This window comes from Lodderomyces beijingensis, assembly GCF_963989305.1.
Source record: "Lodderomyces beijingensis strain CBS 14171 genome assembly, chromosome: 5".
NCBI lineage: Eukaryota > Fungi > Ascomycota > Pichiomycetes > Serinales > Debaryomycetaceae > Lodderomyces > Lodderomyces beijingensis.
The window spans coordinates 1,943,523-1,970,551 of record NC_089974.1 but is presented as its reverse complement, the minus strand read 5'-3'; the positions used below and the strand labels follow the sequence as shown (position 1 = coordinate 1,970,551).

Below are 27,029 nucleotides of genomic sequence, written 5' to 3'. Positions count from 1 at the left end.
GAGTTTATGTGCATCCTTACACCAGAGTTTATGTGCATCCTTACACCAGAGTTTATGTGCATCCTTACACCAGAGTTTATGTGCATCCTTACACCAGAGTTTATGTGCATCCTTACACCAGAGTTTATGTGCATCCTTACACCAGAGTTTATGTGCATCCTTACACCAGAGTTTATGTGCATCCTTACACCAGAGTTTATGTGCATCCTTACACCAGAGTTTATGTGCATCCTTACACCAGAGTTTATGTGCATCCTTACACCAGAGTTTATGTGCATCCTTACACCAGAGTTTATGTGCATCCTTACACCAGAGTTTATGTGCATCCTTACACCAGAGTTTATGTGCATCCTTACACCAGATTTTATGTGCATCCTTACACCAGAGTTTATGTGCATCCTTACACCAGAGTTTATGTGCATCCTTACACCAGAGTTTATGTGCATCCTTACACCAGAGTTTATGTGCATCCTTACACCAGAGTTTATGTGCATCCTTACACCAGAGTTTATGTGCATCCTTACACCAGAGTTTATGTGCATCCTTACACCAGAGTTTATGTGCATCCTTACACCAGAGTTTATGTGCATCCTTACACCAGAGTTTATGTGCATCCTTACACCAGAGTTTATGTGCATCCTTACACCAGAGTTTATGTGCATCCTTACACCAGAGTTTATGTGCATCCTTACACCAGAGTTTATGTGCATCCTTACACCAGAGTTTATGTGCATCCTTACACCAGAGTTTATGTGCATCCTTACACCAGAGTTTATGTGCATCCTTACACCAGAGTTTATGTGCATCCTGGGGGCCATTTTGCACCCACACCAATACACCCAACCGTGATGCTGCTGTTGATCCCATAATGGTATCACTGTACTGGCTGAACCCTCTATAGACCATCTCACCCAGTTAGCTGATAAGGCAAATTCAACATTTTTGCATCTATTTCATCCAAAGTTCCCCGTATGGGTACCTCGAAATGAAACACCACCTACATATGACTTAACCAATGGTAGTACCTGCTTTGAGCTGATAGCTAAACAACTACCTGTAATCCTATGTGAAGTTTATGTCCTCTACGTCATAGGTCTCTGCTCGTCACGGCACCTATCTCACTCATATGGTTACTTTTTTTTTTGTGGACTCCAGTCGTGACCTTCGCGTACCAATTTGAACCCCATACACCTGAACTTCTAGCTACGGTCAACTTGCAAAAGTAGGGGCTCAAGCGAGCACAAACAAGAGCACTTCATTCGTTTTTGCTTCAAAGAGAAAGCTTCCCAGTGTGAGTACCTCGAAATGACAAAACTTACCCAGCTCTTGCTTGTCATTAATACCCCAGATCAGTACTACGTATTAAGTGCTACTTGGCACGCGCGGCGTGATTAAGAAAGGTGGACCTCGACTTCAAGAGCTCAGGAAATCAACATGCACTCGACTAACCACCCGCTCTTTTGCCCTTCACCATTACTCTCCATTGCTGAGGGGCTGTGATTTACACTGGGATTCCCCCTGGATCTACGCAACAGACTGTACTTGTAATTTCGTTCTGCGTGAAGCAATCTGAGTCATCTAATTTCGTTGTTTTTTGCAGCAAAATGTCTCAAAAATAAACCTGTGAGAAAACTCAAACTAAACAACTTATACGTTTATAAAGATTTATTAATTACGATAGTTTGTTAATGGCAAACTCATTTCAACTGATGTATTAATGATATGCCTACAAAGACTCAGAGTTCACTGTGTCTATTGATCAATCAACGGCGCGTCATATCTCACCTCGTGGTAGTCCCAAAAGAAACTCAACTCTGTGGGAACACTCGAGTTGCATTGGTCTCGCCTCGAAACAATCTCCACAAACTCCTCCAATGGACAGCTGAATCCAACCCCGCTGGTGCACTTTGGGTACGGAACCACTGCATCATTCATAACAAACCGCACATACAGTTGGCCTCCGCACTGCAACTTTTCCATGTAAGTTCGGCCTCCCTGGGGGAACATCTCGGCCGCGTTGTAGGGATTGGGCAAAACAACATGCGCCGGTAACGCAGTTTCAAGCTCGACCAACCCCATAGACGAAAAGTAGATCTCCATATCGGTGTCGTGGGTGAACATCAACCATGTCTTGTGCTCAGAGCTGCCCTGTAGTAGTTTCAAGGACGCGGCTACCATCGCCGAGCCCACGGTGGTGCTCATGTTGTTGCCCGGGCCGATCTGGTAGTAGTTTCCGAAATCCGTCCTGTACCCGCTCTTGATATACTCCTCATTGGTAAAGAGCTCTGCAAAAGGCGACCAGCCCTTGACGTTAATTTCCTCTCTACTCTTCGACTCTCCACCCAATCACTCCAGTTGCTGCTACTGGTCTTAGAGGGACTTTCTTTTTGTTCTCTGTCTCTCTTTCTCTCAGTGTCTACATAGTTGAGTCTCTTACGGAGCCAAATGGCCATTTTGCAGCCACACCAATACACCCAACAGTGATGCTACTGTGGACTCCATACCCGCACTGAGAGGACACTTTGCAGTCCAGATGGAAGTCCAATAGAACCACCTAGTCTTTTGCTCTCTATTAATTATTTCGTTGTTGAATTTCCCTCCAATTTTACGCAACATTTCACTGTGGTTCCTGTGCACCTACTCTCTACACTTCTCCGCACTTCAATCTCCGTGTCACGTGATCCAACCACCACACTAGAAGCACCCACAGACGTCACCATCGTCCTTCCTCCACTCTATTGGCTCCCTTTACGGTCAAAGATCCTGGCTCACGCCTCATCTAGATTGCTGCTTTACTCTCCTACATGAGTACATGTCATGTCTTCTGTTCGTTTTCAGCGCTACCAACTGCTTCACGTATGCTTCCCGCTCCCCACTGTCTGCACCTGTGTCTGTTTTGGGCAAGTTCACTTCAAAGTCCACTTGCTTCTAAGGCACTGTCTCGTATCAACAGCTAGAGCTTTGTAGTCAAAAACGTAGTCACTTCACCGAGTCTACAAGTTTTTGCCGCATAATCTGGCAAAATTGTCACCTTGAGGGCGAATTACAGTAGTATCGACTATGCAGTACATAACAAAGCTTTCAAATACACCAGAGTTTTAAAACATGCTTTGGTCTTATGCAGTGACGACATCCGCAATGTGTCTAGGGAATCCGAGAGTCACGGCATTCCCTTGCAATGTCACTGGTATCGCCTACCTAGTATGTACATACCAAGAGCTGTCAATTGTGGTGCTACTGCGTGTATATTGTGGCCTCGGGGCCCCTGTCTACGCTACTGCCGGCACGTGCATATCACGTGCATTGCAACCCAACGGACATCACAACATCTTAGCACACCTGCATTTTGATCTTCCACTGGCTATAGTCTAAAGGTGGCTCATCCCAAACCGTTTTTCCTGCGCTTTGCCAAGGCGTACCGCATCGACTTTAACATCCCCGATGCAAACACACCCTTGATCGCTTGCACAACCGAACTATAAATAATCGTCCTCGTGATCAACTGCTTGATATTGTAGGCGAGGTTGCGGTCGGTGGCAATCTCCTTGATGGACGACTCCGGGTACCGGCTGTATAGCTGCGTGCGGAACTTCAACGGTAGGCACGAGATGAGTTTGATCTTGGCACTGGCGTTCAAATTGGTCTTGAAAGTTCTGTCTTTGTCATCGTTGTTCGTGAGTATGAGGTAGTTGCGGTGGATAAAGTAGTCGAGTATCGGCTGGTAGAGTTTGCGAAAGTGGTGGAACTGCTTGGAGACAATGTTGCGCACCTTGTTCGGGTTCTCGCCTCCCACGTACATGCGGAAATCGCCCAAGTACGACAAACTGGTGATCTGCTCGTAGAGTTCCCTTTCGGAAAACTGGTTGGACTGGATCAAAAAAATCGCTATGGTCATGGCGTTCTTGAGGTTGTACTGGTTCAAAAACTTGACCATGACGTCGTGTTCTTTGATGTAGTTGACCGGTTTCTGCATCCGCCCTGCAAAGTAGAGCGACGACCACTCGCTCAAGTCCATGAGTGCGCTCCGCTCGTCCACCACGCCGTACTTTGTCACGTGGTTCTGGATGGAAACATAGGGGTTGAAGAAGATGCCCTTGCCCTGGATCAAGTTGATCCACATGAGCGATTTGGCCGAGTAGTGTCCCGGGTTCTGCTGTAAGTTTTCCCTGTGGAACTGGGCCGAGTCCTTGACCAAAAAGATAAAGTCCAACTGCTTGGTGTCGGATCTGTCTCCCGTGTCACTGCCGTACCCGTCTTGCGGAAGAATCCCCGAGCCGTAACCAATGGCCGCCTCAATTGCAGGCTGGAAAGAGTCAACAATGTTTCTGAGCTCGCTCTGTGCTTGCGTCTCTAGCGTCTGATTCTCGGCACAAAAGTCCAACGGTATGATGAGTTTTTCAAACCCGGCAGCCCCCTCCATGATTATAGGGCGGTAGTATTGGTCGGAGTACGGAGTCGTCCGGGTATAAGCATGCCGGCGGGCGAGCCGCCTGGAATAGATGCTAAAGTGGTGGCCAATGCGTCGTGGACACGTTCGTATCATTGTTGAGTCAACTAGACGCCTGGTAGTGAGTGAAAAAAGGTTCAAGAAAAATATAAAAAATTTTGAAAAATTTACAGGTCCCCACGCGAGTGACTAATAAGCATCACCATTCATGTCGGCACAAGCATACAGGTCCACTAGATCCACCACCCACGAGGACCTCTCGTTTGAGGATGTTGTCATGACCGGGTTGGCGCCCGATGGAGGTCTCTACTTGCCGTCGGCGATACCCAAGTTGCCCCCCAGCTTCATCACCAAATGGAAGGACTTGTCGTTCAACGAGTTGGCTTTTCAAATCATGAGGTTGTACATAAACGAAGCGGAAATCAATGACTCAGACCTAAAGGATTTGGTTGCTAGGTCGTACTCCACATTCAGGGCAAAAGAAGTCACCCCCTTGAGGCAGTTGGACGAAAACCTCTACCTTTTGGAGTTGTTTCACGGCCCAACGTACGCCTTCAAAGACGTGGCGCTTCAGTTTGTCGGCAACTTGTTTGAATATTTTTTAGTGAGACGCAACAGTGCTAAAGCCAAAGGGGAACCAAGAGACATTGTCACTGTGGTTGGCGCAACATCAGGAGACACTGGCTCGGCAGCCATCTACGGATTGAGAGGCAAAAAGGACGTTTCGGTGTTCATTTTGTACCCCACGGGCAGAATCAGTCCCATCCAGGAAGAACAAATGACCACTGTGGAGGACTCCAACGTGCACACTCTTTCAGTCAACGGCACATTTGACGATTGTCAAGACATTGTCAAGCTGATCTTTGGCGATAGGGAGTTCAACGACAAGTACCACGTGGGTGCGGTCAACTCCATCAACTGGGCGAGAATCTTGGCTCAGCAGACGTACTACTTTTATGCGTACTTTCAGTTGCAGAAGCTAGCACCAAGCAGCAAGGTGAGATTTGTGGTTCCCTCTGGTAACTTTGGAGACATCTTGGCAGGGTACTATGCCTATAGGATGGGCTTGCCCGTGGACAAATTGGTCATTGCCACCAACGAGAATGACATCTTGGACAGGTTCATGAAGTCGGGGGAGTATGCCAAGCAGCAGGGTGTCGGGGTCAAGGCCACCTACTCCCCAGCAATGGACATTTTGATCTCCTCCAATTTTGAAAGGTTGTTGTGGTACTTGATCAGGGACAACTTGACTGGTGGAGACGACGCAAAAGCCGGCACCGTGTTGAACCAGTGGATGACAGAGCTAAAAACAAAGGGTAGCTTCACCGCGCCAAGTGCGGTGGTTGACCGTGCCAGGCTGATTTTCGACTCGGACAGGGTCTCCAACAATGACACCATCGCAGCCATCAAAAGGGTGTACTCCGAAAGCCCTGAAAAGTACGTGATTGACCCACACACGGCCATCGGAGTGGAAACGGCGTACCGGTTCCTTGCAAAAGAGCCGGCGCAGTACATTTCGCTTTCCACAGCCCACCCTGCCAAGTTCTCGGAGGTGGTGAACAAAGCGTTGGAGTCGTTTGAGGGCTACTCGTTTGAAAAAGACGTGTTGCCCGCAGAGTTGAAGGCGTTGAGCAGCAAGGAAAAGAGGTTGAAATTGATTGACGAGCCTAGTGTGGAGAAAGTGAAGCAGGCTATTAGAGATGAGTTGAAGTTTTAGACCTTTTTGTTTATAGTGACTTGTCCGTCGACAATGTCGACTTTGTAGCCCACTTGTTGCAATACCTCATCATCGACTGCCTTTGTCGCTTCCAACTCTGCTACAAACTTTTGGTTCTGCTCGTTTTTTTCCAAAAGATACTTGACGCAGAGAATCGCTTGCTCTTTGATGAACGGGTTGTTGTTGTCGATCTGGCAGTTGGAAAGGACCAAGCCCAACCCCGCCAACTCTCGCACTCGTTCTTGGGTTGTAAATGACTGGTAGGAAAGGTACGAAAGGATGGTGATGATCATCCCCTTGGCGTTGGAATAGCCAACCGCTTGTTCAATCTTGGAGGTCATGGTCACTCGTTGCACGTTTTCATGTATTGTTTTGAGCACGTGGATGAGCAGCGGTAGGAAATTGGAGTCACTGCGGAGGAATTTAATTGAGTGGTGGTATTGTGCAAGATCTGATATAATGTGTAGTGTGTTTAAAACCCCCGACTCCAATGCGTCGTCCTGAATGGTGTCACTGTTCAACCGCTGGCTGAAACTCTGGAACGTGGTCACGGTCCAGTCCAACAATGCAACTAGCTGGTAGCCACTCCAGTCGTCTTTGGTCTGAACAATGTCGGAGGTGGCACCAAGCCAATCCATAACACCTGCATCGTCTTGTGTTTTGATCCACTGGCCAAAACTCTCGTGCGTGACAATGTCGTATATCAAGTGGACGAGCATCTTGGAATCGTGGTCGACTTTGTTAAAGTCAATACCCTGGTACAAGCGGTACACGTTTTTCATCACATGGTTGTCCTTGATGTGAAGCAATGTAAGTAAGGTTTGATTGGTAACATCTGGATCTTCAGTGTAAAACTGCCGGAATAGTAGATGGATCACGGGACGCTCAAACAGGCTCCTAGCTGACCCAAACAACTTATTGGTTTCGTTGACGTATTCGTTGCGGGGAAAATTGGCAAGTGCCTCCCAGTAAACAAGCCGGATCTTCTCCGTCCACTCACTCACTGGTAAGGAAAACTTTTCCAAGCTTGTGATGACCCGGGGGTAGAACTGGTGGTCCAATACTCGAGAGAGGTTCCTCACCACCAATAGCAACCCACGGTATAATCGCAACTGGTATGTCTCATTCTGAGGTGTATACTCCAAAACTGTTGTGACCGAGCTGGGGTGTAACAACTCTTTTGTTTCGCTCTCCGAGGTTAGCTTCACCACCTGCGCCAACTCCGCCAAGCGCTCGTTGAAATGAGAGTCGTCCGAGTCTCTAAGCTCTTGTAACACCTGCTCAGTAAGCTGATCAAGGGAACTCATCTGATTAAACACTACACGTCTAAAAATGTACAGGCGGCCTTTCTGCGTCGCACCCGTGCGGATTGAACAAACAAAACTTCGGCACCAACGGAGACACAGCAAAACCCAAGGAGACCAAATACTCGCGAAACTTTACAATACGCGTCGACATCTCGTACAACCGAAACTCGCCGCTTGCGTTCTTGTTGCCACTCCAGAGCGACTCTCCCAACGCCGAGGCCCGTGGCCAGATCTTGCCTGTCAACACAGCAAAGTCCACTTGCTCCGACCATAACACCGCTTCTGCGCCAACAACTAGCTCCTGCTCGCTCTGGGTCAAGTTGCTCAAAAAGTCAAACGTGTAGATCCTCTGCCAGGTTTTATACGGACCGCACCAACTGCCTCCCTTACAGGTATTAAACTGAGTGTTTTGCGGAGCGTCGACATACTTCCAGTCGTTGGTCAAGAATCCGCCGTAGCCGCAGTCGAGGTAGAGGTGGTCGTACAGGGACACAACCACTTTGTAACCGCGCAGAGTCAAGTTTTTGATTCCGGAGCCAGTGTGCCAGATCTGTAATGTGATGTTGCCCGGTAGTGACTCGACAGCCCCGTCTGCCAACAACACGTCGTCCCACATGATCAATTGTCTCTCGGGGACCGAGTTGTACATCGGCAAGGCGCGGTCAAGGTAGTGCTGGGTGATATCACTCAAGGTGGCATTGTCGTACCATGAGTCGGGATAGCAGTTCTTCTGAAGCTCGTCGTTACCCACGTGGAAGTAGTGGTCGCGGAAGACATTGCTCAACTCGTGGTAAACATCGCCAATGACGGTGTAAGTCTCGTCGTTCATGATATTCAATTGCCCCGAGGGAGGCTCCACGCCGGCATAGTTCCAAAACTGGTCGGCACATTCCACGATGTTTGGGTCCACTTTTCTCCACCCGGCTCGAGCGTGTCCGGGCATGTCAATCTCGGGAACCAATCGCACTCCGCGCGCCCTGGCAAAGTCCAATACCGAAACCAAGTCCTTTTTCGTGTATACTTCGCTCGCAGAGTAAGCGTCTTCGGTCATCTCCGGGTAGCTATCAATCTCCACCGGCCAGCTCTGCGAATCCACCAAATGCCAATGCAAGGTGTTCATTTTGGCAAGGGCCATGACTTCTATCTGCTCGGTGATTTTGTCCACAGGCAAAAAGTTCCGAGCTGAATCGACCATGAGCCCGCGGTGTTTGAAGAGCGGGTAGTCGTGGACATGCACAGACTGCTCAACCAAGTACTGGCCACACTGGTAAACCACCATTTGTTGTAGTGTAGTTAGCGCATGCAACGTGCCCCAAATGGTTTCACTGGAGATGCTGATCCCGTCCTCGTCAACGTTGAGCTGGTAGGATTCGTCTACCCCAAATTGCAAATCAGCATCGTAATCTGTGATGTTCACGGTGACGACGTTTGGAGCCAGGGCTTTTGACTCGGGACAATGTGCTGTGACGTTCTGGTACAAGTATGGTGACCATTTGACGGTTTTAATGTCATCAACAGCTCTCTCAAACGCCTCCTGGACCAAGCTGTTGTCCCCTGCTTCCTCTTCCAACTCAATGTTCTCCAAGTCGATAACGATTGCGTTTTGGCCGAACCATGTCACGTTCTGCGGGCGTGGTAACGGATCAACCGAGACTGCAAGCACCCTGCTGCATAATAAAATGTACCAAACGAGACCGAGCATTGACAATACCGTAAGCTTACTGATAACAGTTGTAGTAAATGCTTATCCTTGTAAGGATTTTGCTCGTTTTTTATATTCCACTCTGGCACCGTTGTGATCTCCTCCAGGACATCCATTTGCGAGTGGATGCTGTTTATCCGCGACTCGCTATTGTTTCCACCGATTGGTCACGGTTCAAAAGCTGAACCGTTGCACCCACGTTTTCATTTCCTAACCGCTAAACTCTGTCAAAACCACTTTCACCAAACCAATGTTATGGGTTGATTGTTTGTTTTCTTGTGCGGTCTATCCGTGTTGTAGTTTACCGCCGCCATGCTGAACGCGTCACCGGCGTCGCGCATCACTTTCCGTAGAAGAGGTGCTTGAAGTATCCTTGAGCCCGGGTCTGTCTAATCTTTTGCTTTTACCAACACAATGTCGGCTTCCCCGGCACCCACGAAATTCTAAAGTTCCAGGTTGTGTCTATTAAGATCTATATCTCGATTTATCCCACAATATGATGCGTCTTCCTCCCCTAATGGCAACCACTTTTGATGACAGGTTCGATTCTGGCCTCATCGTTGTTGTTGTTTCAACTGTTTTTCAAACGCACCAATCATGATGTTGCTAACCTGCGGAGCAAACATGGAACTGAGATGGTTGTACAATGGGTTTCGAAACTTGTACGTGAGTTTGAAATCGACTCGACACTTTGGGAACTTGCTCGTCGAAACGTGGCTGAACACCCACTGCGTTTCAAGGGTCTCAAACAACTCTAGCTCAACACTTTTGGCGTACACGTTTCTGTTCTCCTCGCAGTGGAGTTTGCATACAAACCGCTCGGTAATGTCGTTCCACCCGATTTTCAAACCAGCTCCCGAGGGGAGATTGCCACCATCCCTGCTTGTAATGAACGAGTCCTCAACAAACGGCACAAAGTTCTTGTAGTTGTCCACCCTGCTTACGATGTCGAAAACCTGCTCCGGTGAGCCATTGAGGACCCGTGAAATGCTATATGACTGGGGCTTCGAAGAGCCAAAAAATGCCCTCTTCAACACCAACGGGCGACTCGTTCGTATCATCATGTAGAAACAAGAAGGAGTGTTTGGAGCTCTCGTTTTTTTTTCTCTTTTAATTTCACGTCGAGGCACCGAAAGAGGCCATCTCGGTGGGTTGAAGAGTACTAAAGCTACACTGAAGCTAACACATTATGGTTTTCAAAATTTTTTGGTCGTAATATACAAATGCTAGCAAGAGCCCACTACACTATCAATTACTGAGCACGAGTGTAGATGGCTTGTTTGGAGTGCTTCAAGACCGGGGTAATGATTCCGTCGTCCTCCAACTGTCTCAAAGCAACACGGGCAAGCGAACCTCCAATCTTCAATCTGTCAACCAAAACGGAAACGGAAACGTACTTGTAGGTTGGGACATCCTTCAAGATTCTGTCGTATTTCTCTTGGTCCAAGATGACAATGTGCTGAGCCTTGTCCTTGACCTTACCCTTGTTCCACTTCTTTTTACCTTTCTTACCACCGGCCAAGGCAGCAGCAGCTTTAGCGGCCTTAGTTTGTTGGATCTTTGGCGCCATTCTAGTGTGGTTGTTAGTAATCTGAAAACTGTGGGACCCGGGAATTAGCTGCGATATTGGGAGCCAGGCGCTCTATAAAGACCTTTTTTTTCGACAAGCATTGTCGCCGCTGGTTGTTCAGTGCACTGTCAAAGGTTTTGTAGTTTCATTTGCAAATAAATGGCCCCCAGGCATCTCCAATGTAACTGTCAATATGGCCTCATCTTGGCTCCCAAGTTGATACACCGCTGTGGCATTGGTCGTAACATACTTCTATAGTTGCTTGTGTACTATAAAGATGAGCTGGTAGGACGTATTTTTCCAATCTGTAAGGCGTAAAATGGTGAGGTCTCTCTCTGGCTTTTTTTTCTCTGCAACTAGGAGGAAACGGGGGTGGTGTGTGCGTCCCACAAATGGCACGTGAATCCAGGTCAAAGACCTATTTTGAAAACAACGCAACCTGTTGCTACTACTGCTAAGATTCAGAAGGGGACTTTTGCAATGGATAGGACAGCCACTTTTCAAACCATCTCTGTTGCCTATTTTGCAGCACGGGTCTACATTTCCCGTTGTGTTGTATCACACCTCGTGCTTCACGTAGCGTCGCTTCCAACTCTTCCCAGCACCTGTTCTTGAATCTCCTAGGCTGTGGTAAACACCTCACCTCCACCTCTCCATGCCCACCTCTTTGACCTTGGAGCTGCCTTTACATTCTCTGGGCCACCTTCGAGAACGCTATTGCACAGTTGGTAGCTCCTGATTTTGTGGTGGGCATCACCAACATAGATTGCGCCAGAGACGGGCAATTGGAGCAGGATTATAGATTCAAGCAGCAGCAGCACCATGACCAAGAGGCAGGCCGCGGAGCAGATCACTAAGGATGCTTTTGATGACGACTACGAAACAAACGAGGCCGACGCACCCGCCCGTGCCACCTCGGAAACTTTGTCCAAGAGAAAGATCCTAAAGCCCAGGGGGAAGTTGAATGAACCGAAAGGAGAATCACCTTTCTCAACTGCACTGCAGTTTCCAAAGCCACACACAACGTTACCAAACTCGCCAACTACAACAACTTCCCAAAAGACTAACAAAATCCGTGCCTTGAATGAAAACTTTGTCAAGAAAGTCAACGAGTCTCACATTGCCAATTCGATTGTGGACTTTACCAGCATAGCCGAAGCCTATGTGAGATATTACAAAAGCATCGAGAGCGATACCAAAGAGATACCGGCAGAAAAGATAGAGCAGACTAAAGACGGGCACGACGATGCAGAATCGGAGGAAGAATCGGAGGAGGAGCCGCGCAAGCCCGAGGTCAAGATTCAGGGACCGCTGTTTTCTTTTAGCAACACGTCCTCTACAACCAGCAAACCCGCGTTCACATTTGACCCAAAGAAAATCGCCAAACTAAACGAACGAGATCCGGATGACTCCGATGACGAGCTAAAGGGGCCTACTTTCAATTTCAGCAAGCCCATCGTGGATAGTGTTTTCAAGTTCAAACCGAATGGTGCAGACACAAACAACGATACAGCCAAGGGCGGTACTGAAAAGTCATCGCCTTTTCAGTTTCCCGCGTTGTCAAAGCCGCTGGTAGCCAACACCTTCGGCGGGTTGCCGCAGCAGCCAGAAAGTAATGCACCTCCAAAATTCAATTTCAGTGCAAATCCACCCAGTTCTTCCGCTTTCAATACGGCCAACACCTTTCAATTCGGAAGCGCAAAGCCAACTGCATTTACCAAAGCTACAGCACAGCCCACATCCTCTCCTTTCCTGTTTGGTAAACCAGCAGGTGAAAACACCACGGCATCGCCCTTCCTGTTTGGCACCCTGCAGAAACCAGCATCTTTCGGGTCTACAAACCAAGCGGATGCAAACCCGTTCTCAGCACCCACCAAGAGCACGTCCACTGTTGCGGAACCAGAGGATAACAAAGCCGGCGAAGACGAACCCGAAGTGGAAGGAAACTTCACCCCCGTGGCTGAAATGGGCGAAATGAAGCAGGTCGAGACGGGAGAGGAGAACGAGGAGACAAAGTACACCATAAAGGCAAAGTTGATGGAGTTTGACCAGTCAAACAAAAACGAGCCGTACACCCCCAAAGGTGTGGGACTTTTAAAAGTCTTGCGCAATAAAGACACTGGCAAGTCGCGGATCTTGATCCGAGCCGAGGGCAATTTCCGTGTCTTGCTCAACACGACCATCTCCAAGGACATTGAGTACACCCGGTACGGCCATGGGTCGCTAATACGATTGCCAGTGTTTAGTCCCGAGGGCAAAATCACCACCTACTGTATCCGTGTCAAGGATGCCACCGGCGGCCAAGAGTTGCTAAAGCAAATCAACGACGCAAAGTGTTGATGAAAAAGTAATGCATCGTGTAATAATAATAGTAATAAGATATATACAGGTTATTGTTTAGACTCACCATCTTTCTTTCCATTGTCAAAGTTCAAGAACTTGCCCAAGACTTTGCTTATTCTCGCCAACTTGGAAGGGTGAAGATCCTTTTCATCCATATCGAGCACTTTCTCCTTGCCCAGGTCGTTCTCAAGCTCCAACTGCCAGTCGGCATCGGTTCGCTTGGCGTTCTTGTCGTCAAATGCATCCGCCAAGGCTTCAAGTAGCGCGGTCTGGGTCGGCGTTTCCGGAACGAGGGTCTTGACATGCAACACGACATCGAGATCGCCTCTGTTGTTCAAGTTGCCATTCACGGGGACACCCCTTTCCGGTATCACGAGCTTGCGGCCGTTTTGCACCCCGGGTCTGATCTTGAGCTTGATCTTTTGCCCGTCCAAGGTAGGAACAATGATCTCGCCCCCTAAGGAAGCCGTGGTCATCAAAATCTCCTTGTCCATGACCAAGTTGTTCTTATCACGGGTGAATATGGCGTCCTTCTCCACATTGACCCTCACTATCAAGTCTCCATTGCGCGTTTGGTTGTACTCGTCTTTGGTCACGTATGGCGCATCGCCGCCACCGGGGATCCGAATCCGGGCGCCGTTGCTGATCCCTGGAGGTATCTTGACAGTCGTTGACTTGGGGATCTCCTGCACGCCATTGCCATGACAGGTACCGCACTCGTCGGATCTGGGTATAGTCACGCCAGAGCCGTGACACGTGGGGCAAGTGGACGCCATGTGGAACCCACCCATGACGTGTGCCGTCTGTCCGGTTCCGTGGCAGGTGGGACAAGTTTGCTTCTTGGCTCCTTCTTTCAAGCCGCTTCCGTGGCAGGTGGTGCACGAGTCGAGAACCTTGTAGTTGATAGTCACCGATCCGCCAAATATACTCTCCTTGAACGGTATAGACTTCATAACCTCGACATTGTCCCCAACATGCTCCGTAACAAAGCGCGCACCTCCTTGGCCTCCGCCTCTCCCCGAAGCCCCCCTCCCACCAGCAAATGCTTCCCGAAACAAGTCTTCAAAATCAAACCCCATATTGCCAAAGGGTCTTCCCCCTGAGCTTGCACCGCCAAACCCTGCAAACGGATTGCCTCCTCCTGCGAACGGATTCTGTCCCTGTGCACCACCACCAGCACCAAAGGGACTTGGATTGCCATTCTCATCAAATGCACTTTTCCCAAACTGGTCATACTGCGCTTTCTTTTCCTTATCTCGCAAGATCTCGTAACTCTGCTGAATCTTGTGGAATCTCCTTTCCGCGTCCTTCTCCTTGTTGACATCCGGGTGGTACTTCTTGACGAGGTCGTAATAGGCCTTTTTGATCTGCTTGGGATCGGCCGACTTGTCCACGCCTAGAGTCAGGTAGGGGTCGTAATCAATCAATAGTCTGCCTGTCGATGCATGGAACGCCCTTCGAAACGAGCACGACACAGGGCGTGCCTTTAACAACCGCGGTCTAGAGCATGGGGGATGAAGGTTCAAGACAGTCTTTGGTATTCTCATGGTCGACTTGGCTTTTTGCCCTGTCAAAGTAGACCGCGTTTAAAACTGGCCGATGCGAAGGTATTAAATCTAGGTTAGACAGTATCGTAGAGAGAAGATGGGAATTTTCCACAAAATTCCATGGAAGAGAGGTCACGTGACGCGCTTCTGTATTTTACACCCGCTTGCCATCCATTTCTCGAGCTACGGTACGCCACTTACAAAACACCTGTTTAAAGAAGCGCACTCCCATACCGACGTCTTTGTACCCGGCGATGCTCCGTATGGAATGCATGCTGAGAATGGGGAGACCCACGTCGATGATCATTCGTGCCCCGTTGACACCTCTCTGGCTGCTCGACATGATCGGCCCGATGGTGCCTCCGGACCGCGAGTCGTTTCGTATGTGAAACTGCTGCAACTTTACTCCGTCCAAGTCAGCCACTATTCTGGTGAGAAACTCTTTGCCCAAAGAGTCGCTCAATACGTGTGCATTCGAGTCAAACTTGATCGACGGCCCCGTGTTTGGTAGCGGGAAGTTGTTCTCCAAGTAGGCCTCCTTGAAGTTTGGATTTAATGCATGCGTGACATCGCTTGATAACAAGACGGTGTTTGTAGTCAACTGCGCAACGGCCTCCGATACGGGGAGCTCTCTGCACCTGGCAGCCACTACTGATCTTAAAGTGTCAATCAAGAATCCTCCACAAGCCCCAGTCGAGGTCAAACTGCCAACCTCCTCGTTGTTTGCCAAGTATACCCCGTTGAGTGCTTCCGAGGTGGAGATGTCCTTGTCTAGGAGAAATTGCTGACTATATTCAATGAGACCGTAGATGGAATCGAAAGCACAGAGCCTGTCGTCCAAACAGCCCAGAAATATAAACTCGCGATTTACTCCTCCGCGACAGCTGGGCTGCACATCGACTAGATCCAAGTCAAAGTCAACTATCGAGCTCAAAGAAACCCCAGCTAGGGCGCAAATGTACCTTAGCAATCGCAATGAATGTCTTGCAAAAAACTTGCTACCTAGCTCTTCCTCCGTAGGTACTAGCTCGTCGTCCGAACGATGAGCAAAAACTGGAACGGCTTGGGTTTGCTTGTTGTAAACAGCCGTATCCACGCCAAAATGCGGTGCTAGCGACGGAATCACCGCGATTGGGAGCGGTGCCGAGTTTATCAACGTGCGCTGCACACCTTGCGGTGTCTGCACGAGCACACTCCCTGCAAGCCCAAGGTCCCGGTTGAGCCAGTTGCTGTTCAAGCTGCCAGAGTAAGGTGCCACTCCTATAAGATCGTACCCGTCCACCCGCAGCTTCAACAGACCACGGGGATTGACCTTGACACTCAATGCGTCGCAATGGCTTGCAACAAAGCAAGATCCCTTGCCAGGTGACCATTTCCCGCCAATGACAAATGCAACCAACGACTGGTCACCGTTGCAAGTGTAGTAGAACCCAGCATCGAGCTCTGCAATGGCCTTGTTCTGGCTGATGGACTTGAACCCGTTATTCTCCAAGAGGGATTTAAAGTGCGAAACAACGTGGTAGGTGGTGGGGTTTGTGTTTATGAAATCAAGAAACTGATCAGCATAGGCCTCGTAGTAACTGGCAAGTGGGTCATCAGGTGCTGGTGCTGCCGTGGTGTCATTATCCCCGTTCTCCTCTTCCGCTTCAATTGAGTCTGCAGTTGACACTCCACTGTCTTCCACTGACGAGTCACTATCGTCTGCCACGATGGACCACTCAGTGGCCACTATCGACCGCTCCATTGCGCTATCTATTGCTCTTGTGTCCTAAACCAGGGTCGGTTTTAGCATCCAGATGTGTTTATGCTGGCACTCCGTCTCCCACCGTCCCCCGCGAAAAAAAAACCCCCCCCCCCCTCGCAAGCGCGGTTCATGATAATACCTACACTTTGATCCTTACATTAACAAATTCACCGCTACACACTCATACAAAGCCTACCCCACGGCTGTAAGCGAGTCAAACAAAACCGATATGGACTCCCCGAAATGGTCTCTTCTGATACATTCGGCAAAGATTGGCGAAACGTCAATCACCACTAGCTTGTCCTTGTGCGCCTCGATTTCCTCTTTCGGGATCGGATACGTATTGGTAACTACAATCTTGTCGATGCATTTGGAGTCGGTCAAAGCGCTCAAGCAGCTGTCGTTAAACACCCCGTGGGTGCCAACCACGTAAACGGCTTTGGCGCCACAGTTCAATCTCAAGTGCTCCGCCGCGGCAATGAACGAGTTGGGCTTGTCAATCATGTCGTCCAAGATAATGGCGACTTTGCCCTTGACGTCGCCAACGAGAGTAATCAACTTTTCCTCAACCAAGGGCCCATCTTCGTCGTCCGAGTTCTGCGCGGCGTTATACGACCCACCAAGCACATCGCTGTCCAACATATTGGGCTTGGTCAAGTGCGAGCCGTTGGAGTCGCAGAGAACACTGTTTTCCAAAACACCCTCCCGATGAGCACGCTCGCTCTTGAATTGGTAGTCATCATCCACCACGTGGCCCTGGACAATCCGAGCCGTCTGAAGCTCGTTGACAATGTTGTCCTGCTCCGTAGCGTCCCCACCGTCTTCAGCAATAATCTTGGCCTTCTTCAACGCCTTCTTGCGTGCGTACTCGTCCTGGGTTCTCCTTCTGTCGGTGTGGATCATGGCAAAGTTGATCTTCAACGAGTCGGCCAACGCCGTGACTCTTTTGGTGCCACCGGGGTTCTTGGAAACAACAACCGAGTTTTCCCAGTCGGGGATGTTGTGGCGGATCCACCTGGCCAACGTGGGCGCCCCCAACAAATTGTCCACCGGTTTGGTGAAAAACCCCTGCATCTGGCTTGCATGCAAGTCCATGCTGACAACATGGTCTGCGCCAGCCATCACCAACAAGTTGGCCAACATCCTGGCAGTAATGGCACCACGGTGCTTCTTCATCTTGCTCTGCTTGCTGTAGGGAAACTGCGGGATGACCGCGGTAATCTTGTTTGCACTTCCGCCGCGGCATGCGCTGATCAATATCAACAACTCCATGATGTGGTCGTTGATGTGCGGCGAGCCGCTTTGAATGACGTAAACGTCCTCGTCTCTTACACTCACGCCAATCTGGACCGATGTCTCGCCGTTGCTAAACTTTTTCAAGGTGCACGGGGCCGGCTCGACGCCCAACCGGTCGCAAACCAACTGGCCCAACTCAGGATGCGACGATCCTACAAAGATTTTGCACTTGCGCATATCCAACGACGGTGACAATGTGGAAAAAGCCGGGGGTGCTTGCGTTGAGTGAAGTTGGTTCAAGGATGAACTCTTCTCAAGGGATGAAAAGTGAGAGTGACAATCGTGTAAGGCAACTGGATTCTCGCCTTTTTTTTTTTTTTCTTTGGTTTCTCTGTTCCCGCGGAGTCAGGAGATGGCAATGCATCCAGACTAGAGCATAATGGAGCAGCTACAGTTGAGCATAGCTTCACACAGGGAGACAATTCGAAACTCGAGCTTTTTCCATGAAATTCAAGAGTCATTGAGCGGGGACTTTACCAACATCCGGTGCTTGGCCTTAGGTTCACCCAGCGAGAGCTCAAATGCTCGGTACCAGTACGCTTTGCTTTTGGAGTTGGTGGAGACCAAGAACATCGCTGAGGTGTCTCTTTATGACCCTGTGTTTACCGATTTGGATATGGAGTTGTTCAAGCCGTTCACAGTGGAGGAGCACTATCGCGGTGGGGCGGGCCCTGAAACCCTATACTATATCCCCCATGCTCCACTCGAGGTGATGGAGCAAATACTAGTCACCGACAAGCCAATGGTGTTTCTAGGCAACGACATCATTGCTCACACGGACCGACTAACAAAGCGCAAGCTAGCTTCCCTCTATCCGACCATGGCTGTTCTTGTGCATTACTCAGATGACGGCTCCTGTAACGACGGGTTTACCCCTGTCACAAACAAAAAGAGAAATAGCCGCAAATTCAAAGAGCCAGAAATAGTTTACAATTTCAATGCTGTGCACTTCCACGGAGTAGAGATCACACGATACAAAAACAGCTTCAACAAGAAAACACCCTGGGGCAACGCGTTTTCTGACATTGCATTCCATAGACTAATAGACTAAAAAACTATTCTAATCTCAGTTTCTTGTTCATTGGCTCTTCACTCTCATCTCCATCTTTCAACAAATGTTTAGCCAAAATCGAGTACAAGTCGTCCTTTGTAAACGGCTTGGCCAAGATATCGCTCATCCCGTTTTGCAAATACGTCACAAGGTCGTTATCCTCGATGTTGCCCGTCATGGCAATAATCGGCGTCTTGGTATCAAACGAGCGAATCACGCTCGTCGCTGTGGCTCCGTCCAAATTGGGCATGACTATGTCCATCAACACGAGATCGTACTTGGTGTTTTCCACCGTGGAGATGGCATTGAGGCCGTCGGTGACAACGGTGACTTGACACCCGTACTTTACCAAAAACTTGCGACACAACTGAATGCACACATTGTCGTCCTCAACCAAGAGAACATGGAACTTTGGGTTGGCAATGGAAGTGGTGCTGGTCTGTGGTAGCACATTGGTTTTTGGTGACGCCGATGAACTGGTCAAGGGAGAGAGGGGTTTGTTGTTCGCTGGCGACGCATGCACATAGTCTTCAGGAGCAGTTCCGGGGTTGGTCTGCGATGAGGAGGACAAGCTTTGCTGGTGGTTCTCATGGTGCTGCTGGTGTTGGTGCTGGTGCTGGTGCTGCTGGTGTTGGTGCTGGTGCTGGTGCTGCTGGTGCCGGTGTAAGTGAGGCGGCTGCTGGTCAAGCGTTTGGCCGCTGTTTGAACCTCGTGGTGGTGGCCCCTGGTGGACATCATCCATGGACTGAGTTCGGTCTAGTGTCTGGTTGGCAGACTTGGTTGGAAGAAATGCTTGGTTCGCTTGTGTCACCGACAGCAGGCGCGAGAGCGTGGCAAGACCGCTAATGGGACTGGTGGCGGAGTATGCTGTTTGCGGCGGACGGCCACTCGGGATGGAAAGGGAGCGGTTGTTGTTGAGAACCGCTGGTTGCAGTGGCTGTTGCAGGGCTCCAACTAGGTGGGAAGGTATTGGCTGAGTCATTCCCATTGTGGAGGCGCCGCCAGACGGCTGCATCGATTGCGTTGAAACCACGGGCGATTGGAGGTGCGGTGGGATTCGCGGCGACTGCAGCTGCAAATGCTGCGATATACTGGGAAGCGACGTTGCCGAGAGCGAGCCCAAGTGGTTGGCCGTGGACATGCTGGCGTTTGGGTCCGGGTGAGTAAAAGGGCCGGGGCCAAGGGCATTTGGTGGTGGAAAGTCCAACGGCGGAATTTTGATCCCAGACTGCAACAAGACATTGATCAAGAGGCTCATGGAGCGGTAGTACCGCTCGTTGAAGGAATTTATGGAGACAATGTGGTCCACCAACGTCTTGTATTTCTTTTGTAGCACTGCATTTTCCTGGCTTAGCACCTGGTTGCTCTCTTTGAGAGCGTCAACTTGCTCTCTCAAATGGTTCTGCGACTGACTTAGCTGGATGTAGTTGTGATTGCTAGCTGGGTGTGAGCTCTGTGGAAGGGGGACCCTGGTGGAATCGTTTGCTGCTGTCTCCACATTCACTTCTGATAGGCTGGGGTTCTTCTTGATAGCTGCACTTGTAGGCTTTGATCCGTTGTTGGAAGACGATGGAGACGCTCCGCCGGTTTTCTTTGTAGTGGGGCCTTTCCTCTTGATATTGTCCAACGATTCTCGGTCGTTGATTCTAAAGTCGGGATGTTTAAACTCCCAAGCGTCTTCGCCATAAGGGTAGCTCAGTTTGGCCTCGTTTGGAATCTTGACTTTATGAAAGTCGTACTTGTTCAATTGTCTAACAAAACTTGCAAAATTGGAATGTTTGAAGTGGCGTGGCAAAATGTCCTTTGTAAAGTTGTTTGTGTTGATCACCACAAAGCTGTCCCCGTTTTGGGTCCATTTGACAATGTTCTTATAACTATCTTCTTGAAGCATGAGAAATAGCTTTTTGACAAAGTCGTTGGACCCGCTCTGGTTGGAGCTTGACGTTGTAGCAAGCGTGGAGTTGGGAGCAATGGTGTGCTTCAACGATGTGGTTGTAGAAGGAGGAACCGACATGATAGAAATGGGACGGGCTTGTATTCTAAAATTATTGGCTTCGCTGGCTAGGTGATGTTGTGGATGTAATCATGAGTCGGCGGAAGGAGCAAAAAGCAGGCCTCTGAATCGGGGTAAACGGGTGGAAGGAGGTTGATAAATAACTTGGGACCAGAATGTATAATGTGTGAGCTACCAGTGTAGTTTGAGAGTTCTGCAGCTACAAATCACCTTATAGAGTCTAGTAGTGGCAGTTCCCTATACTTGTGCTCTGGTGGTAAGTTCCAAAAAGTGTTGATCTTTTTTCGCTCTCCCTCAGTCACTGTCTCCCTTTTACTAATAATAGTAGTCTCCTTTAATACACGATACATATACTTCCGCACTGTATAGCATGGACTAATTACTCTAAACAAAACGTAGGAGGGATTGGATGCCAAAAACAAGGCATGTCAGATATAGGGGTTGGGGCTACATGTGAAGACATGGCACCGCCGTTAAGTAGAGTTGAAGAAAGAAGTTAGTCTCTTTGCAGCCACAAACGTGTTCACTACATACCACACATAATCACAATTCGTCGTGTCCGGCTCGGGCATTGTTGTTGAACACAATTGGAAACTCATGAGGTTTGACTATTGTGATTCTGCCCCTGCCCTCGTCGACAAGCTTGCCTGTACTCACCGAACCCACTTTGTTCTTGATTCCCACAATGACAATTCTTTCAACGTTGACTGCAAGTGTGTAATTTCCCTCCTTTTCCACCAGAATGCCTTTCCTTTCGTCAACTTTGTACCTAATGTATGTAAACTCGCCACCAATGGTTTCGCCGTCGTCGACATATAACGACCCTTGCGCCTTTCCCTGTTTGTCCAACGCCACCACCAAAGTGTAGGGGTCGTGCTTCATCAACTTGGTGGATCTCCTATACCTCAGCTTCATTGGCACCACTGACCCGCCTTTGAGCAACATGGGAACATCGTTGAGCTCGACACTGAACCGATGGGAGTTTAGTCTCTCTCCAATCACCCCGTTTGCAAAGTGGTAGTAGATGTCCTCGTGATCTCGAGGAAGGAAAAACTCCACTTCTTTGGCACCTGCATCCGTAACAGGCTTTACCAATATCCCAGTATCGCCAAGGAAAAATTCGTCGTCAACCTCAAACGTCACCTTGTCCTTCAGGCCTTGGTAGTCGTAAAACAACGGTTTAATCACGGGGGACCCGTTTCTGGAAGCGTGGTAAAAGCTCGTGTAAAAAGCAGGAAGCAACGCGTACCTCAATCTGATGGCATTTCTGATACTCGACAAGTATGGCTCCTCTACCATCCACGGCTCCCTTCTTCGTGAGTCAATGTGAGCGTGCGCTCTGAAGAATGGATACCAAATACCAGCTTGGTACCATCTGGTGAGCAACTCTGGCGAGGGATTGCCAAAGAACCCACCAACATCTGCCCCGGCGAATGGCATCCCCATTATGTTGGAGGTCAACACCATGGGGATGGATATTTTCAAATACTCCCATTTCGACATATTATCGCCGGTCCACATGGCAGCTGTCCTCTGACTGCCGGCAAAATACGACCTAGTCAATATAAACGGTCGCTGAGTGGGCAATCGTGCAAGCAAGGACTGAAATGTCGCCTCGTGGTAGGTCAACCCAAACACGTTGTGGATAGACCGGTGCTCCCACTGGCCATAATGGATGTTGTCCTTGGGGGCACTTGTTTCCGGTCCACTGAACACCGATGGCTCGTTCATGTCATTCCAGAGGTGCAAGTTTTTGTACCTGTCAGAAATCATGAATTTTCGATGGCTTTCGTCCCAGAAACTTCGGCTCTCCGGGTGCATGGTGTCCACCCAAACAGACTCACCGGGCCAGCAGTGTCCATAATACACTTGGTTGTCGGCGTTTTTCATTGCTATACCTCTCGTGACCAACTCATTGCTCACCTCGTAGCCGGTTTTAATGTGAGGGTCAATAATCACCACCAAGTTCCGGCTGCTCCGGTTCAACTCCTGCAACATCTCTCCCGGTTCAGCAAAGTTCTCCGGGTGCCATGTAAAATACTTTTTATTGTCGGCGTATTCAATGTCAAGCCAGATGGTGTCATAGGGTATCTCGTACTCGTCGAATTTAGAGTTGACCTCCAACACATCCTTGATGTCGTTGTAGTTCCACCGGCACTGGTGGTAGCCGAGACTTGACAATAGGGGCAACTGCGTGTTTCCGGTAAGCTTGCCGTAGACTTGGTTAACATCCCGCGGACTATCCTCAATAATCACCACAAAGTCCAAAATGCCGTTTTCCGACATCCAATGCACTGATGACGCGCGGGTGTCTTCTTCGATATCGATGTAGGTGTCGGCGCTGTTGATCCAAAAGATCCCCGCTGCCACGTTGCCGTTTACTGCCATGACCAATGGGATCGACCCGTACATTGGCAACCGCGAGTCGACCTCGTATTCAAAAATGTCCACGTTGTAGAGCCTGTATGGCTCATGCATTTTGGTATCCTTCAAAAGCATGGAGTCTGCATGCTCGGGGATGCCGTAGAGGCTTTCGAACCCAACCAAGGTAAAGTCGAGTGCCACCGCCTCAGGTCCAAGGGGCAACCTATCACCTTTTGAGTCGGCAAAGCTATCGGAAAACATATCAAAGTCGGACTCTTGAGGAAAAAGATTTTCCTGGTTGTTCTCTTTTGATCTGGAATGCTCAATGTTGAGCAACTGCTTTCCGTTGACGACAATCTGCTCCTTTCCGTCGTAAAAAAATGTAAACGTGACCGGGTTGAGCTGAATGGCAACCTCGTGTCTGGGGTATATGACGGTGATCTCGTTATCCAGTCTCTTTAGCCGAAACTGCTGTGGACTGGGGCTATCCTTGAACGCCCAGTTAGAGGCCTCGTTGTATCTATTAGGATTCACCAAGCCCTCACTCATGGGTCTCCTTTCGTCCATTTTGAATCTGAAGCTGTTTTCAACGATGCTGATTTCAAAGGGAAACACAGCTGGTGCAGCACTCGCAAGGGTCTTTTCAATCTCTCCACTCAAAACCCCATCCTCAACCTTAATCGAGTCTTTCAAAACTTGGTAAGGGCTCTGAAAAGCGGGATCAAGCAGTACTTGCTTGGCATAGTGTCGATTGCGGTGGCAAAACCCTGCCTGGTGACAGCTTTTGAAGAGATGGTCCTTGACACCCAAGCAGCAGCTCAACAATGCTGTGAGAAGAATAAGAATCCGCGATAGCAGGTGCATGGAGAAGGGATATGAGGAGAATGAAGTAGGGTGAGTTTGTACCTGTATTTAATTTTCAAGACGCATTTTATGCTGTTAATCTTTTGCTTTTTTTTTGATTTGCGCTTTGCGGGATTCGAAATGGGTGTCAGTACCGATTTGCAGCCATCACGTGACTTCCCAATGAGCTTTGCAAAGTCATACCCTATCCTGTAAAACAGGTCCATGAGCTACTCGCTCTGACTGTATTAGACGGAAGATGACTTTATTCTGTTTTCTCGAGTTTTGCTGCAACTGGTAAAGTTTTCCCAAAATTTTGGTGCAAATTTCATCATATATTTTTATGCGTGGTAATCTTCTGACACCTCATCTACATGGTGGTTTCAACAAATGTAAACCCCCGTGGTGCTCATGTTTTTCACTTTCTCAAACACAGGAAATGATTGTGAATGAGCAAGTGCAACTACTGTGATTGGGAAAAAGGAGAGTCTGGCATGCAGATTGTTGCTATTGACACAGCTCTGCAGTTCCCCTTATGGCCATAGAGAGCTAGAGCTTTATGATACAAGTGAGGCCATATCAACGCAGTGCATGTCTTGCCTCCTGCCCACAACGAGTCGACGGAACCGATGGCACGTTCAACAATCGTATCTCAACATCCGCTTCGATTCCCGGCCATGAAGGTTTAAAAGCGTACGGTCGTGTGACTTGCCATAAAAAAGATCCCAAGTGGTAGTATCAAGAAAATGGAAAAGAAAAATTCAGTCTCTTTAAACAGCACCAGAATATTCATCTAGAACAGAACAATCTGTTGCAAACACATATTATATCCAAATACAAGTTAAGAAACCGCCGCGATTTCAATGAGCCTGGACAATGATAGAAAGAGGTCACCTGAGACAGACCATCTACCGTCAAAGAAAGCCAAGGTGCTAGATGAGCTCAGCACCGAGGGCCCGCTCAGCCAGGCCGACGTTGTCTATTTCAAAAAGGAGGCCATCTACAGACAGATGCTCAACTATAAAGAGCAAGTACTCAAATTGCAAGGCAAGGCGAAACGGCTCTCGATGGAGTCCGAGGGAGTCAAACATGTCATTACCGTGTTGACGGCATGGTACAACCAGATATTGGCGTTGTTTGACAATAACGAAGGGACCAATGAAGATGTGTTGGTGCCGTTTCCAGAATCAACGGATGACGAAAAGCTAGAACAGCTAAGACGAGCAGTGTCAAGAGCATTGTCGTCAACGTTGCCTCTAAACTTTGACGCAACAAAGCTCCAACAGTTGAGTTCCATCAAAAGCCAGAACCAGATACTAGCGAGGGAGAATGAGTCGCTCTTGGTGCAAGTTGACCAGTTGCAAAAGGAAATCCTTGGTTTGATCAACCTGCGAGAACGCAACGCGTCAAAGACGCTAAAGAGAGTCGACGACAGTCGGAAGGAAGTTAGTGAAGATGTAAAAGTCAAAGAGGAAACACCGCAGCCTGTGCCGAGTGGTGACCAAAACGGAAACTCTCGCGATGTAGGCGACGAGCAATGGGAGAAATTAAACTTGGAGCTTGAGCAGCTAAAGTCGTGCAACCAGGTGCTAAACAGTCAGCTCGAGGAAATGACAGGCTCGAATAAGGCCCTTTTGTTGAAAACCACCGCGTTGGAGAGCAAGATACACAACTTGGACGAGTCCGACTTGCAGGAGAATGTGATTTACAAAAAGATTGTTAAAAACAACCAGTCCTTGCAGGAGCAGATTAGCAAAGTCAGCAAACTAAACACGGTGAATGTCGCAAAGTTGACCGAGTTTGAAGAAAAACACAACGAGCTCAAAAGCTTGATAGAGGCTGATATTGTCAAGGAGAATGAGAGCTTGAAGCAGACCTTGGCCAAAGTAGAGCAGGACTTGGTCCGCGTGAGAACAACACGCGACGAGCTTTTGGGCAAAAATACGTTGCTATCCAAGCAAATTGAAGACCAAAAGACTGCCGCGGCACTTCTCGAGTTGAATGCGGTGTACTCAAAGAGGATCGATGAGCTCATCCAGAGTCGAGTTGAAGTTAGCGGAGATGCTAAAATCGAACTCCTAAATAACGAAATTAAGGAAATCGAAAGTGCATTTAAGCAAACCAGAGAGTTTGCTATGAAGAAAATGTCCACAGCAATAGACCACGAAAACCAAGTGAAGAAGCTAACAATTGAAAAAAACAAGGCGGACCAGAAATACTTTGCATCGATGAGACTCAAGGACTCGCTCAGCAGTGAAAATAAGGTATTGAAGCAGCAAGTTGCCAAGTCGCAGGATTTGGTAAAGAGTTTCACCGAGCTTGAGCTGAACTATCTCAACAAAATCGAGGTCTTGACAAAGTCAATTGTCGACTACAAGATCATCAAGGAAAACTCGTTGCAGGATAACTATAACTTGCAAGATAGTATCAAAAACTTAAACGTCATCAAGGACTCCCTAGAGAAAGATGTGGAACGAAAAGAGGCCAAGATCGTTTCCATGACCACGGAGGTGGTGGAATTGAAAGACCAATTGAACAAACAAAGCTTACAGTTGGACTCACTAAGAAAAGAGTTTGCAAACGCAGAGAGCTTAATCAACAAGTACCGAACCAACAACACCGACTCAATCATCCAAGAAGACGAGCAACAGTTGGAGGCGTTGCGGTCGATTGCAAAGTGTTCGGTGTGCACAAAGAACTGGAAAGACACGGCGATAACCGTGTGTGGGCATGTGTTTTGCTCCAAATGCACGCAAGAACGGCTAGCTGCGCGGTTGAGGAGGTGTCCCACTTGCAACAAAGGCTTTTCCATCAATGATCTTTTAACTGTTCATTTATAACAATTGACGGAATGCGTTTTGTATCAACATGTAATAGTAAATGTGAAGAGTAACGAGCAACGTTGTATCAGTACTGAAAATAGTTCAAACTCTCTACCTTACCAAGCCAACACGCGTATGCATCTGGTGTCGACAGAAAAACAAAATAAAAAAATAATCTTGCTGGCTCCTTTTTTTTTTCCCCCACTGAATCGTCACCCATAAGTTTGTTGCCTCCAACATGTATCGCCCAGCCCCTACCTAG

At 48.7% G+C, this 27,029-nt stretch overlaps 15 protein-coding genes across 15 annotated transcripts; 4 read left to right on the top strand and 11 right to left on the bottom strand. All coding sequences in view use genetic code 12, as the record gives it.

The window, feature by feature from the left end:
- Window positions 1-1,752: 1,752 nt before the first annotated feature.
- On the bottom strand, window positions 1,753-2,202 carry LODBEIA_P47370 (uncharacterized protein; the record flags this gene model as incomplete). The annotated part of the gene is made up of 1 exon (XM_066974991.1): window positions 1,753-2,202. One exon carries the CDS (start codon window positions 2,200-2,202, stop codon window positions 1,753-1,755), a length of 450 nt encoding a protein of 149 aa, XP_066831675.1.
- A 1,177-nt stretch (window positions 2,203-3,379) lies between these two features.
- Window positions 3,380-4,420, bottom strand: LODBEIA_P47360 (uncharacterized protein; the record flags this gene model as incomplete). The annotated part of the gene is made up of 1 exon (XM_066974990.1): window positions 3,380-4,420. The coding sequence occupies one exon, from the start codon at window positions 4,418-4,420 to the stop codon at window positions 3,380-3,382; it is 1,041 nt and encodes a 346-aa protein (XP_066831674.1).
- Window positions 4,421-4,655: 235 nt separating this feature from the next.
- LODBEIA_P47350 (uncharacterized protein) lies at window positions 4,656-6,164 on the top strand (the record flags this gene model as incomplete). The annotated part of the gene is made up of 1 exon (XM_066974989.1): window positions 4,656-6,164. The coding sequence occupies one exon, from the start codon at window positions 4,656-4,658 to the stop codon at window positions 6,162-6,164; it is 1,509 nt and encodes a 502-aa protein (XP_066831673.1).
- On the bottom strand, window positions 6,161-7,471 carry LODBEIA_P47340 (uncharacterized protein; the record flags this gene model as incomplete). Its single annotated transcript, XM_066974988.1, has 1 exon — window positions 6,161-7,471. One exon carries the CDS (start codon window positions 7,469-7,471, stop codon window positions 6,161-6,163), a length of 1,311 nt encoding a protein of 436 aa, XP_066831672.1.
- Window positions 7,472-7,490: 19 nt separating this feature from the next.
- On the bottom strand, window positions 7,491-9,173 carry LODBEIA_P47330 (uncharacterized protein; the record flags this gene model as incomplete). Its single annotated transcript, XM_066974987.1, has 1 exon — window positions 7,491-9,173. One exon carries the CDS (start codon window positions 9,171-9,173, stop codon window positions 7,491-7,493), a length of 1,683 nt encoding a protein of 560 aa, XP_066831671.1.
- Window positions 9,174-9,727: 554 nt separating this feature from the next.
- Window positions 9,728-10,237, bottom strand: LODBEIA_P47320 (uncharacterized protein; the record flags this gene model as incomplete). Its single annotated transcript, XM_066974986.1, has 1 exon — window positions 9,728-10,237. One exon carries the CDS (start codon window positions 10,235-10,237, stop codon window positions 9,728-9,730), a length of 510 nt encoding a protein of 169 aa, XP_066831670.1.
- Window positions 10,238-10,425: 188 nt separating this feature from the next.
- On the bottom strand, window positions 10,426-10,743 carry LODBEIA_P47310 (40S ribosomal protein eS25; the record flags this gene model as incomplete). Its single annotated transcript, XM_066974985.1, has 1 exon — window positions 10,426-10,743. The coding sequence occupies one exon, from the start codon at window positions 10,741-10,743 to the stop codon at window positions 10,426-10,428; it is 318 nt and encodes a 105-aa protein (XP_066831669.1).
- Window positions 10,744-11,565: 822 nt separating this feature from the next.
- On the top strand, window positions 11,566-13,083 carry LODBEIA_P47300 (uncharacterized protein; the record flags this gene model as incomplete). The annotated part of the gene is made up of 1 exon (XM_066974984.1): window positions 11,566-13,083. The coding sequence occupies one exon, from the start codon at window positions 11,566-11,568 to the stop codon at window positions 13,081-13,083; it is 1,518 nt and encodes a 505-aa protein (XP_066831668.1).
- A 50-nt stretch (window positions 13,084-13,133) lies between these two features.
- LODBEIA_P47290 (uncharacterized protein) lies at window positions 13,134-14,633 on the bottom strand (the record flags this gene model as incomplete). Its single annotated transcript, XM_066974982.1, has 1 exon — window positions 13,134-14,633. The coding sequence occupies one exon, from the start codon at window positions 14,631-14,633 to the stop codon at window positions 13,134-13,136; it is 1,500 nt and encodes a 499-aa protein (XP_066831667.1).
- A 154-nt stretch (window positions 14,634-14,787) lies between these two features.
- Window positions 14,788-16,377, bottom strand: LODBEIA_P47280 (uncharacterized protein; the record flags this gene model as incomplete). Its single annotated transcript, XM_066974981.1, has 1 exon — window positions 14,788-16,377. One exon carries the CDS (start codon window positions 16,375-16,377, stop codon window positions 14,788-14,790), a length of 1,590 nt encoding a protein of 529 aa, XP_066831666.1.
- A 192-nt stretch (window positions 16,378-16,569) lies between these two features.
- On the bottom strand, window positions 16,570-17,850 carry LODBEIA_P47270 (uncharacterized protein; the record flags this gene model as incomplete). Its single annotated transcript, XM_066974980.1, has 1 exon — window positions 16,570-17,850. One exon carries the CDS (start codon window positions 17,848-17,850, stop codon window positions 16,570-16,572), a length of 1,281 nt encoding a protein of 426 aa, XP_066831665.1.
- Window positions 17,851-18,052: 202 nt separating this feature from the next.
- Window positions 18,053-18,724, top strand: LODBEIA_P47260 (uncharacterized protein; the record flags this gene model as incomplete). Its single annotated transcript, XM_066974979.1, has 1 exon — window positions 18,053-18,724. The coding sequence occupies one exon, from the start codon at window positions 18,053-18,055 to the stop codon at window positions 18,722-18,724; it is 672 nt and encodes a 223-aa protein (XP_066831664.1).
- Window positions 18,725-18,728: 4 nt separating this feature from the next.
- LODBEIA_P47250 (uncharacterized protein) lies at window positions 18,729-20,738 on the bottom strand (the record flags this gene model as incomplete). Its single annotated transcript, XM_066974978.1, has 1 exon — window positions 18,729-20,738. The coding sequence occupies one exon, from the start codon at window positions 20,736-20,738 to the stop codon at window positions 18,729-18,731; it is 2,010 nt and encodes a 669-aa protein (XP_066831663.1).
- Window positions 20,739-21,281: 543 nt separating this feature from the next.
- LODBEIA_P47240 (uncharacterized protein) lies at window positions 21,282-23,966 on the bottom strand (the record flags this gene model as incomplete). Its single annotated transcript, XM_066974977.1, has 1 exon — window positions 21,282-23,966. The coding sequence occupies one exon, from the start codon at window positions 23,964-23,966 to the stop codon at window positions 21,282-21,284; it is 2,685 nt and encodes an 894-aa protein (XP_066831662.1).
- An 842-nt stretch (window positions 23,967-24,808) lies between these two features.
- On the top strand, window positions 24,809-26,785 carry LODBEIA_P47230 (uncharacterized protein; the record flags this gene model as incomplete). Its single annotated transcript, XM_066974976.1, has 1 exon — window positions 24,809-26,785. One exon carries the CDS (start codon window positions 24,809-24,811, stop codon window positions 26,783-26,785), a length of 1,977 nt encoding a protein of 658 aa, XP_066831661.1.
- Window positions 26,786-27,029: the final 244 nt, after the last annotated feature.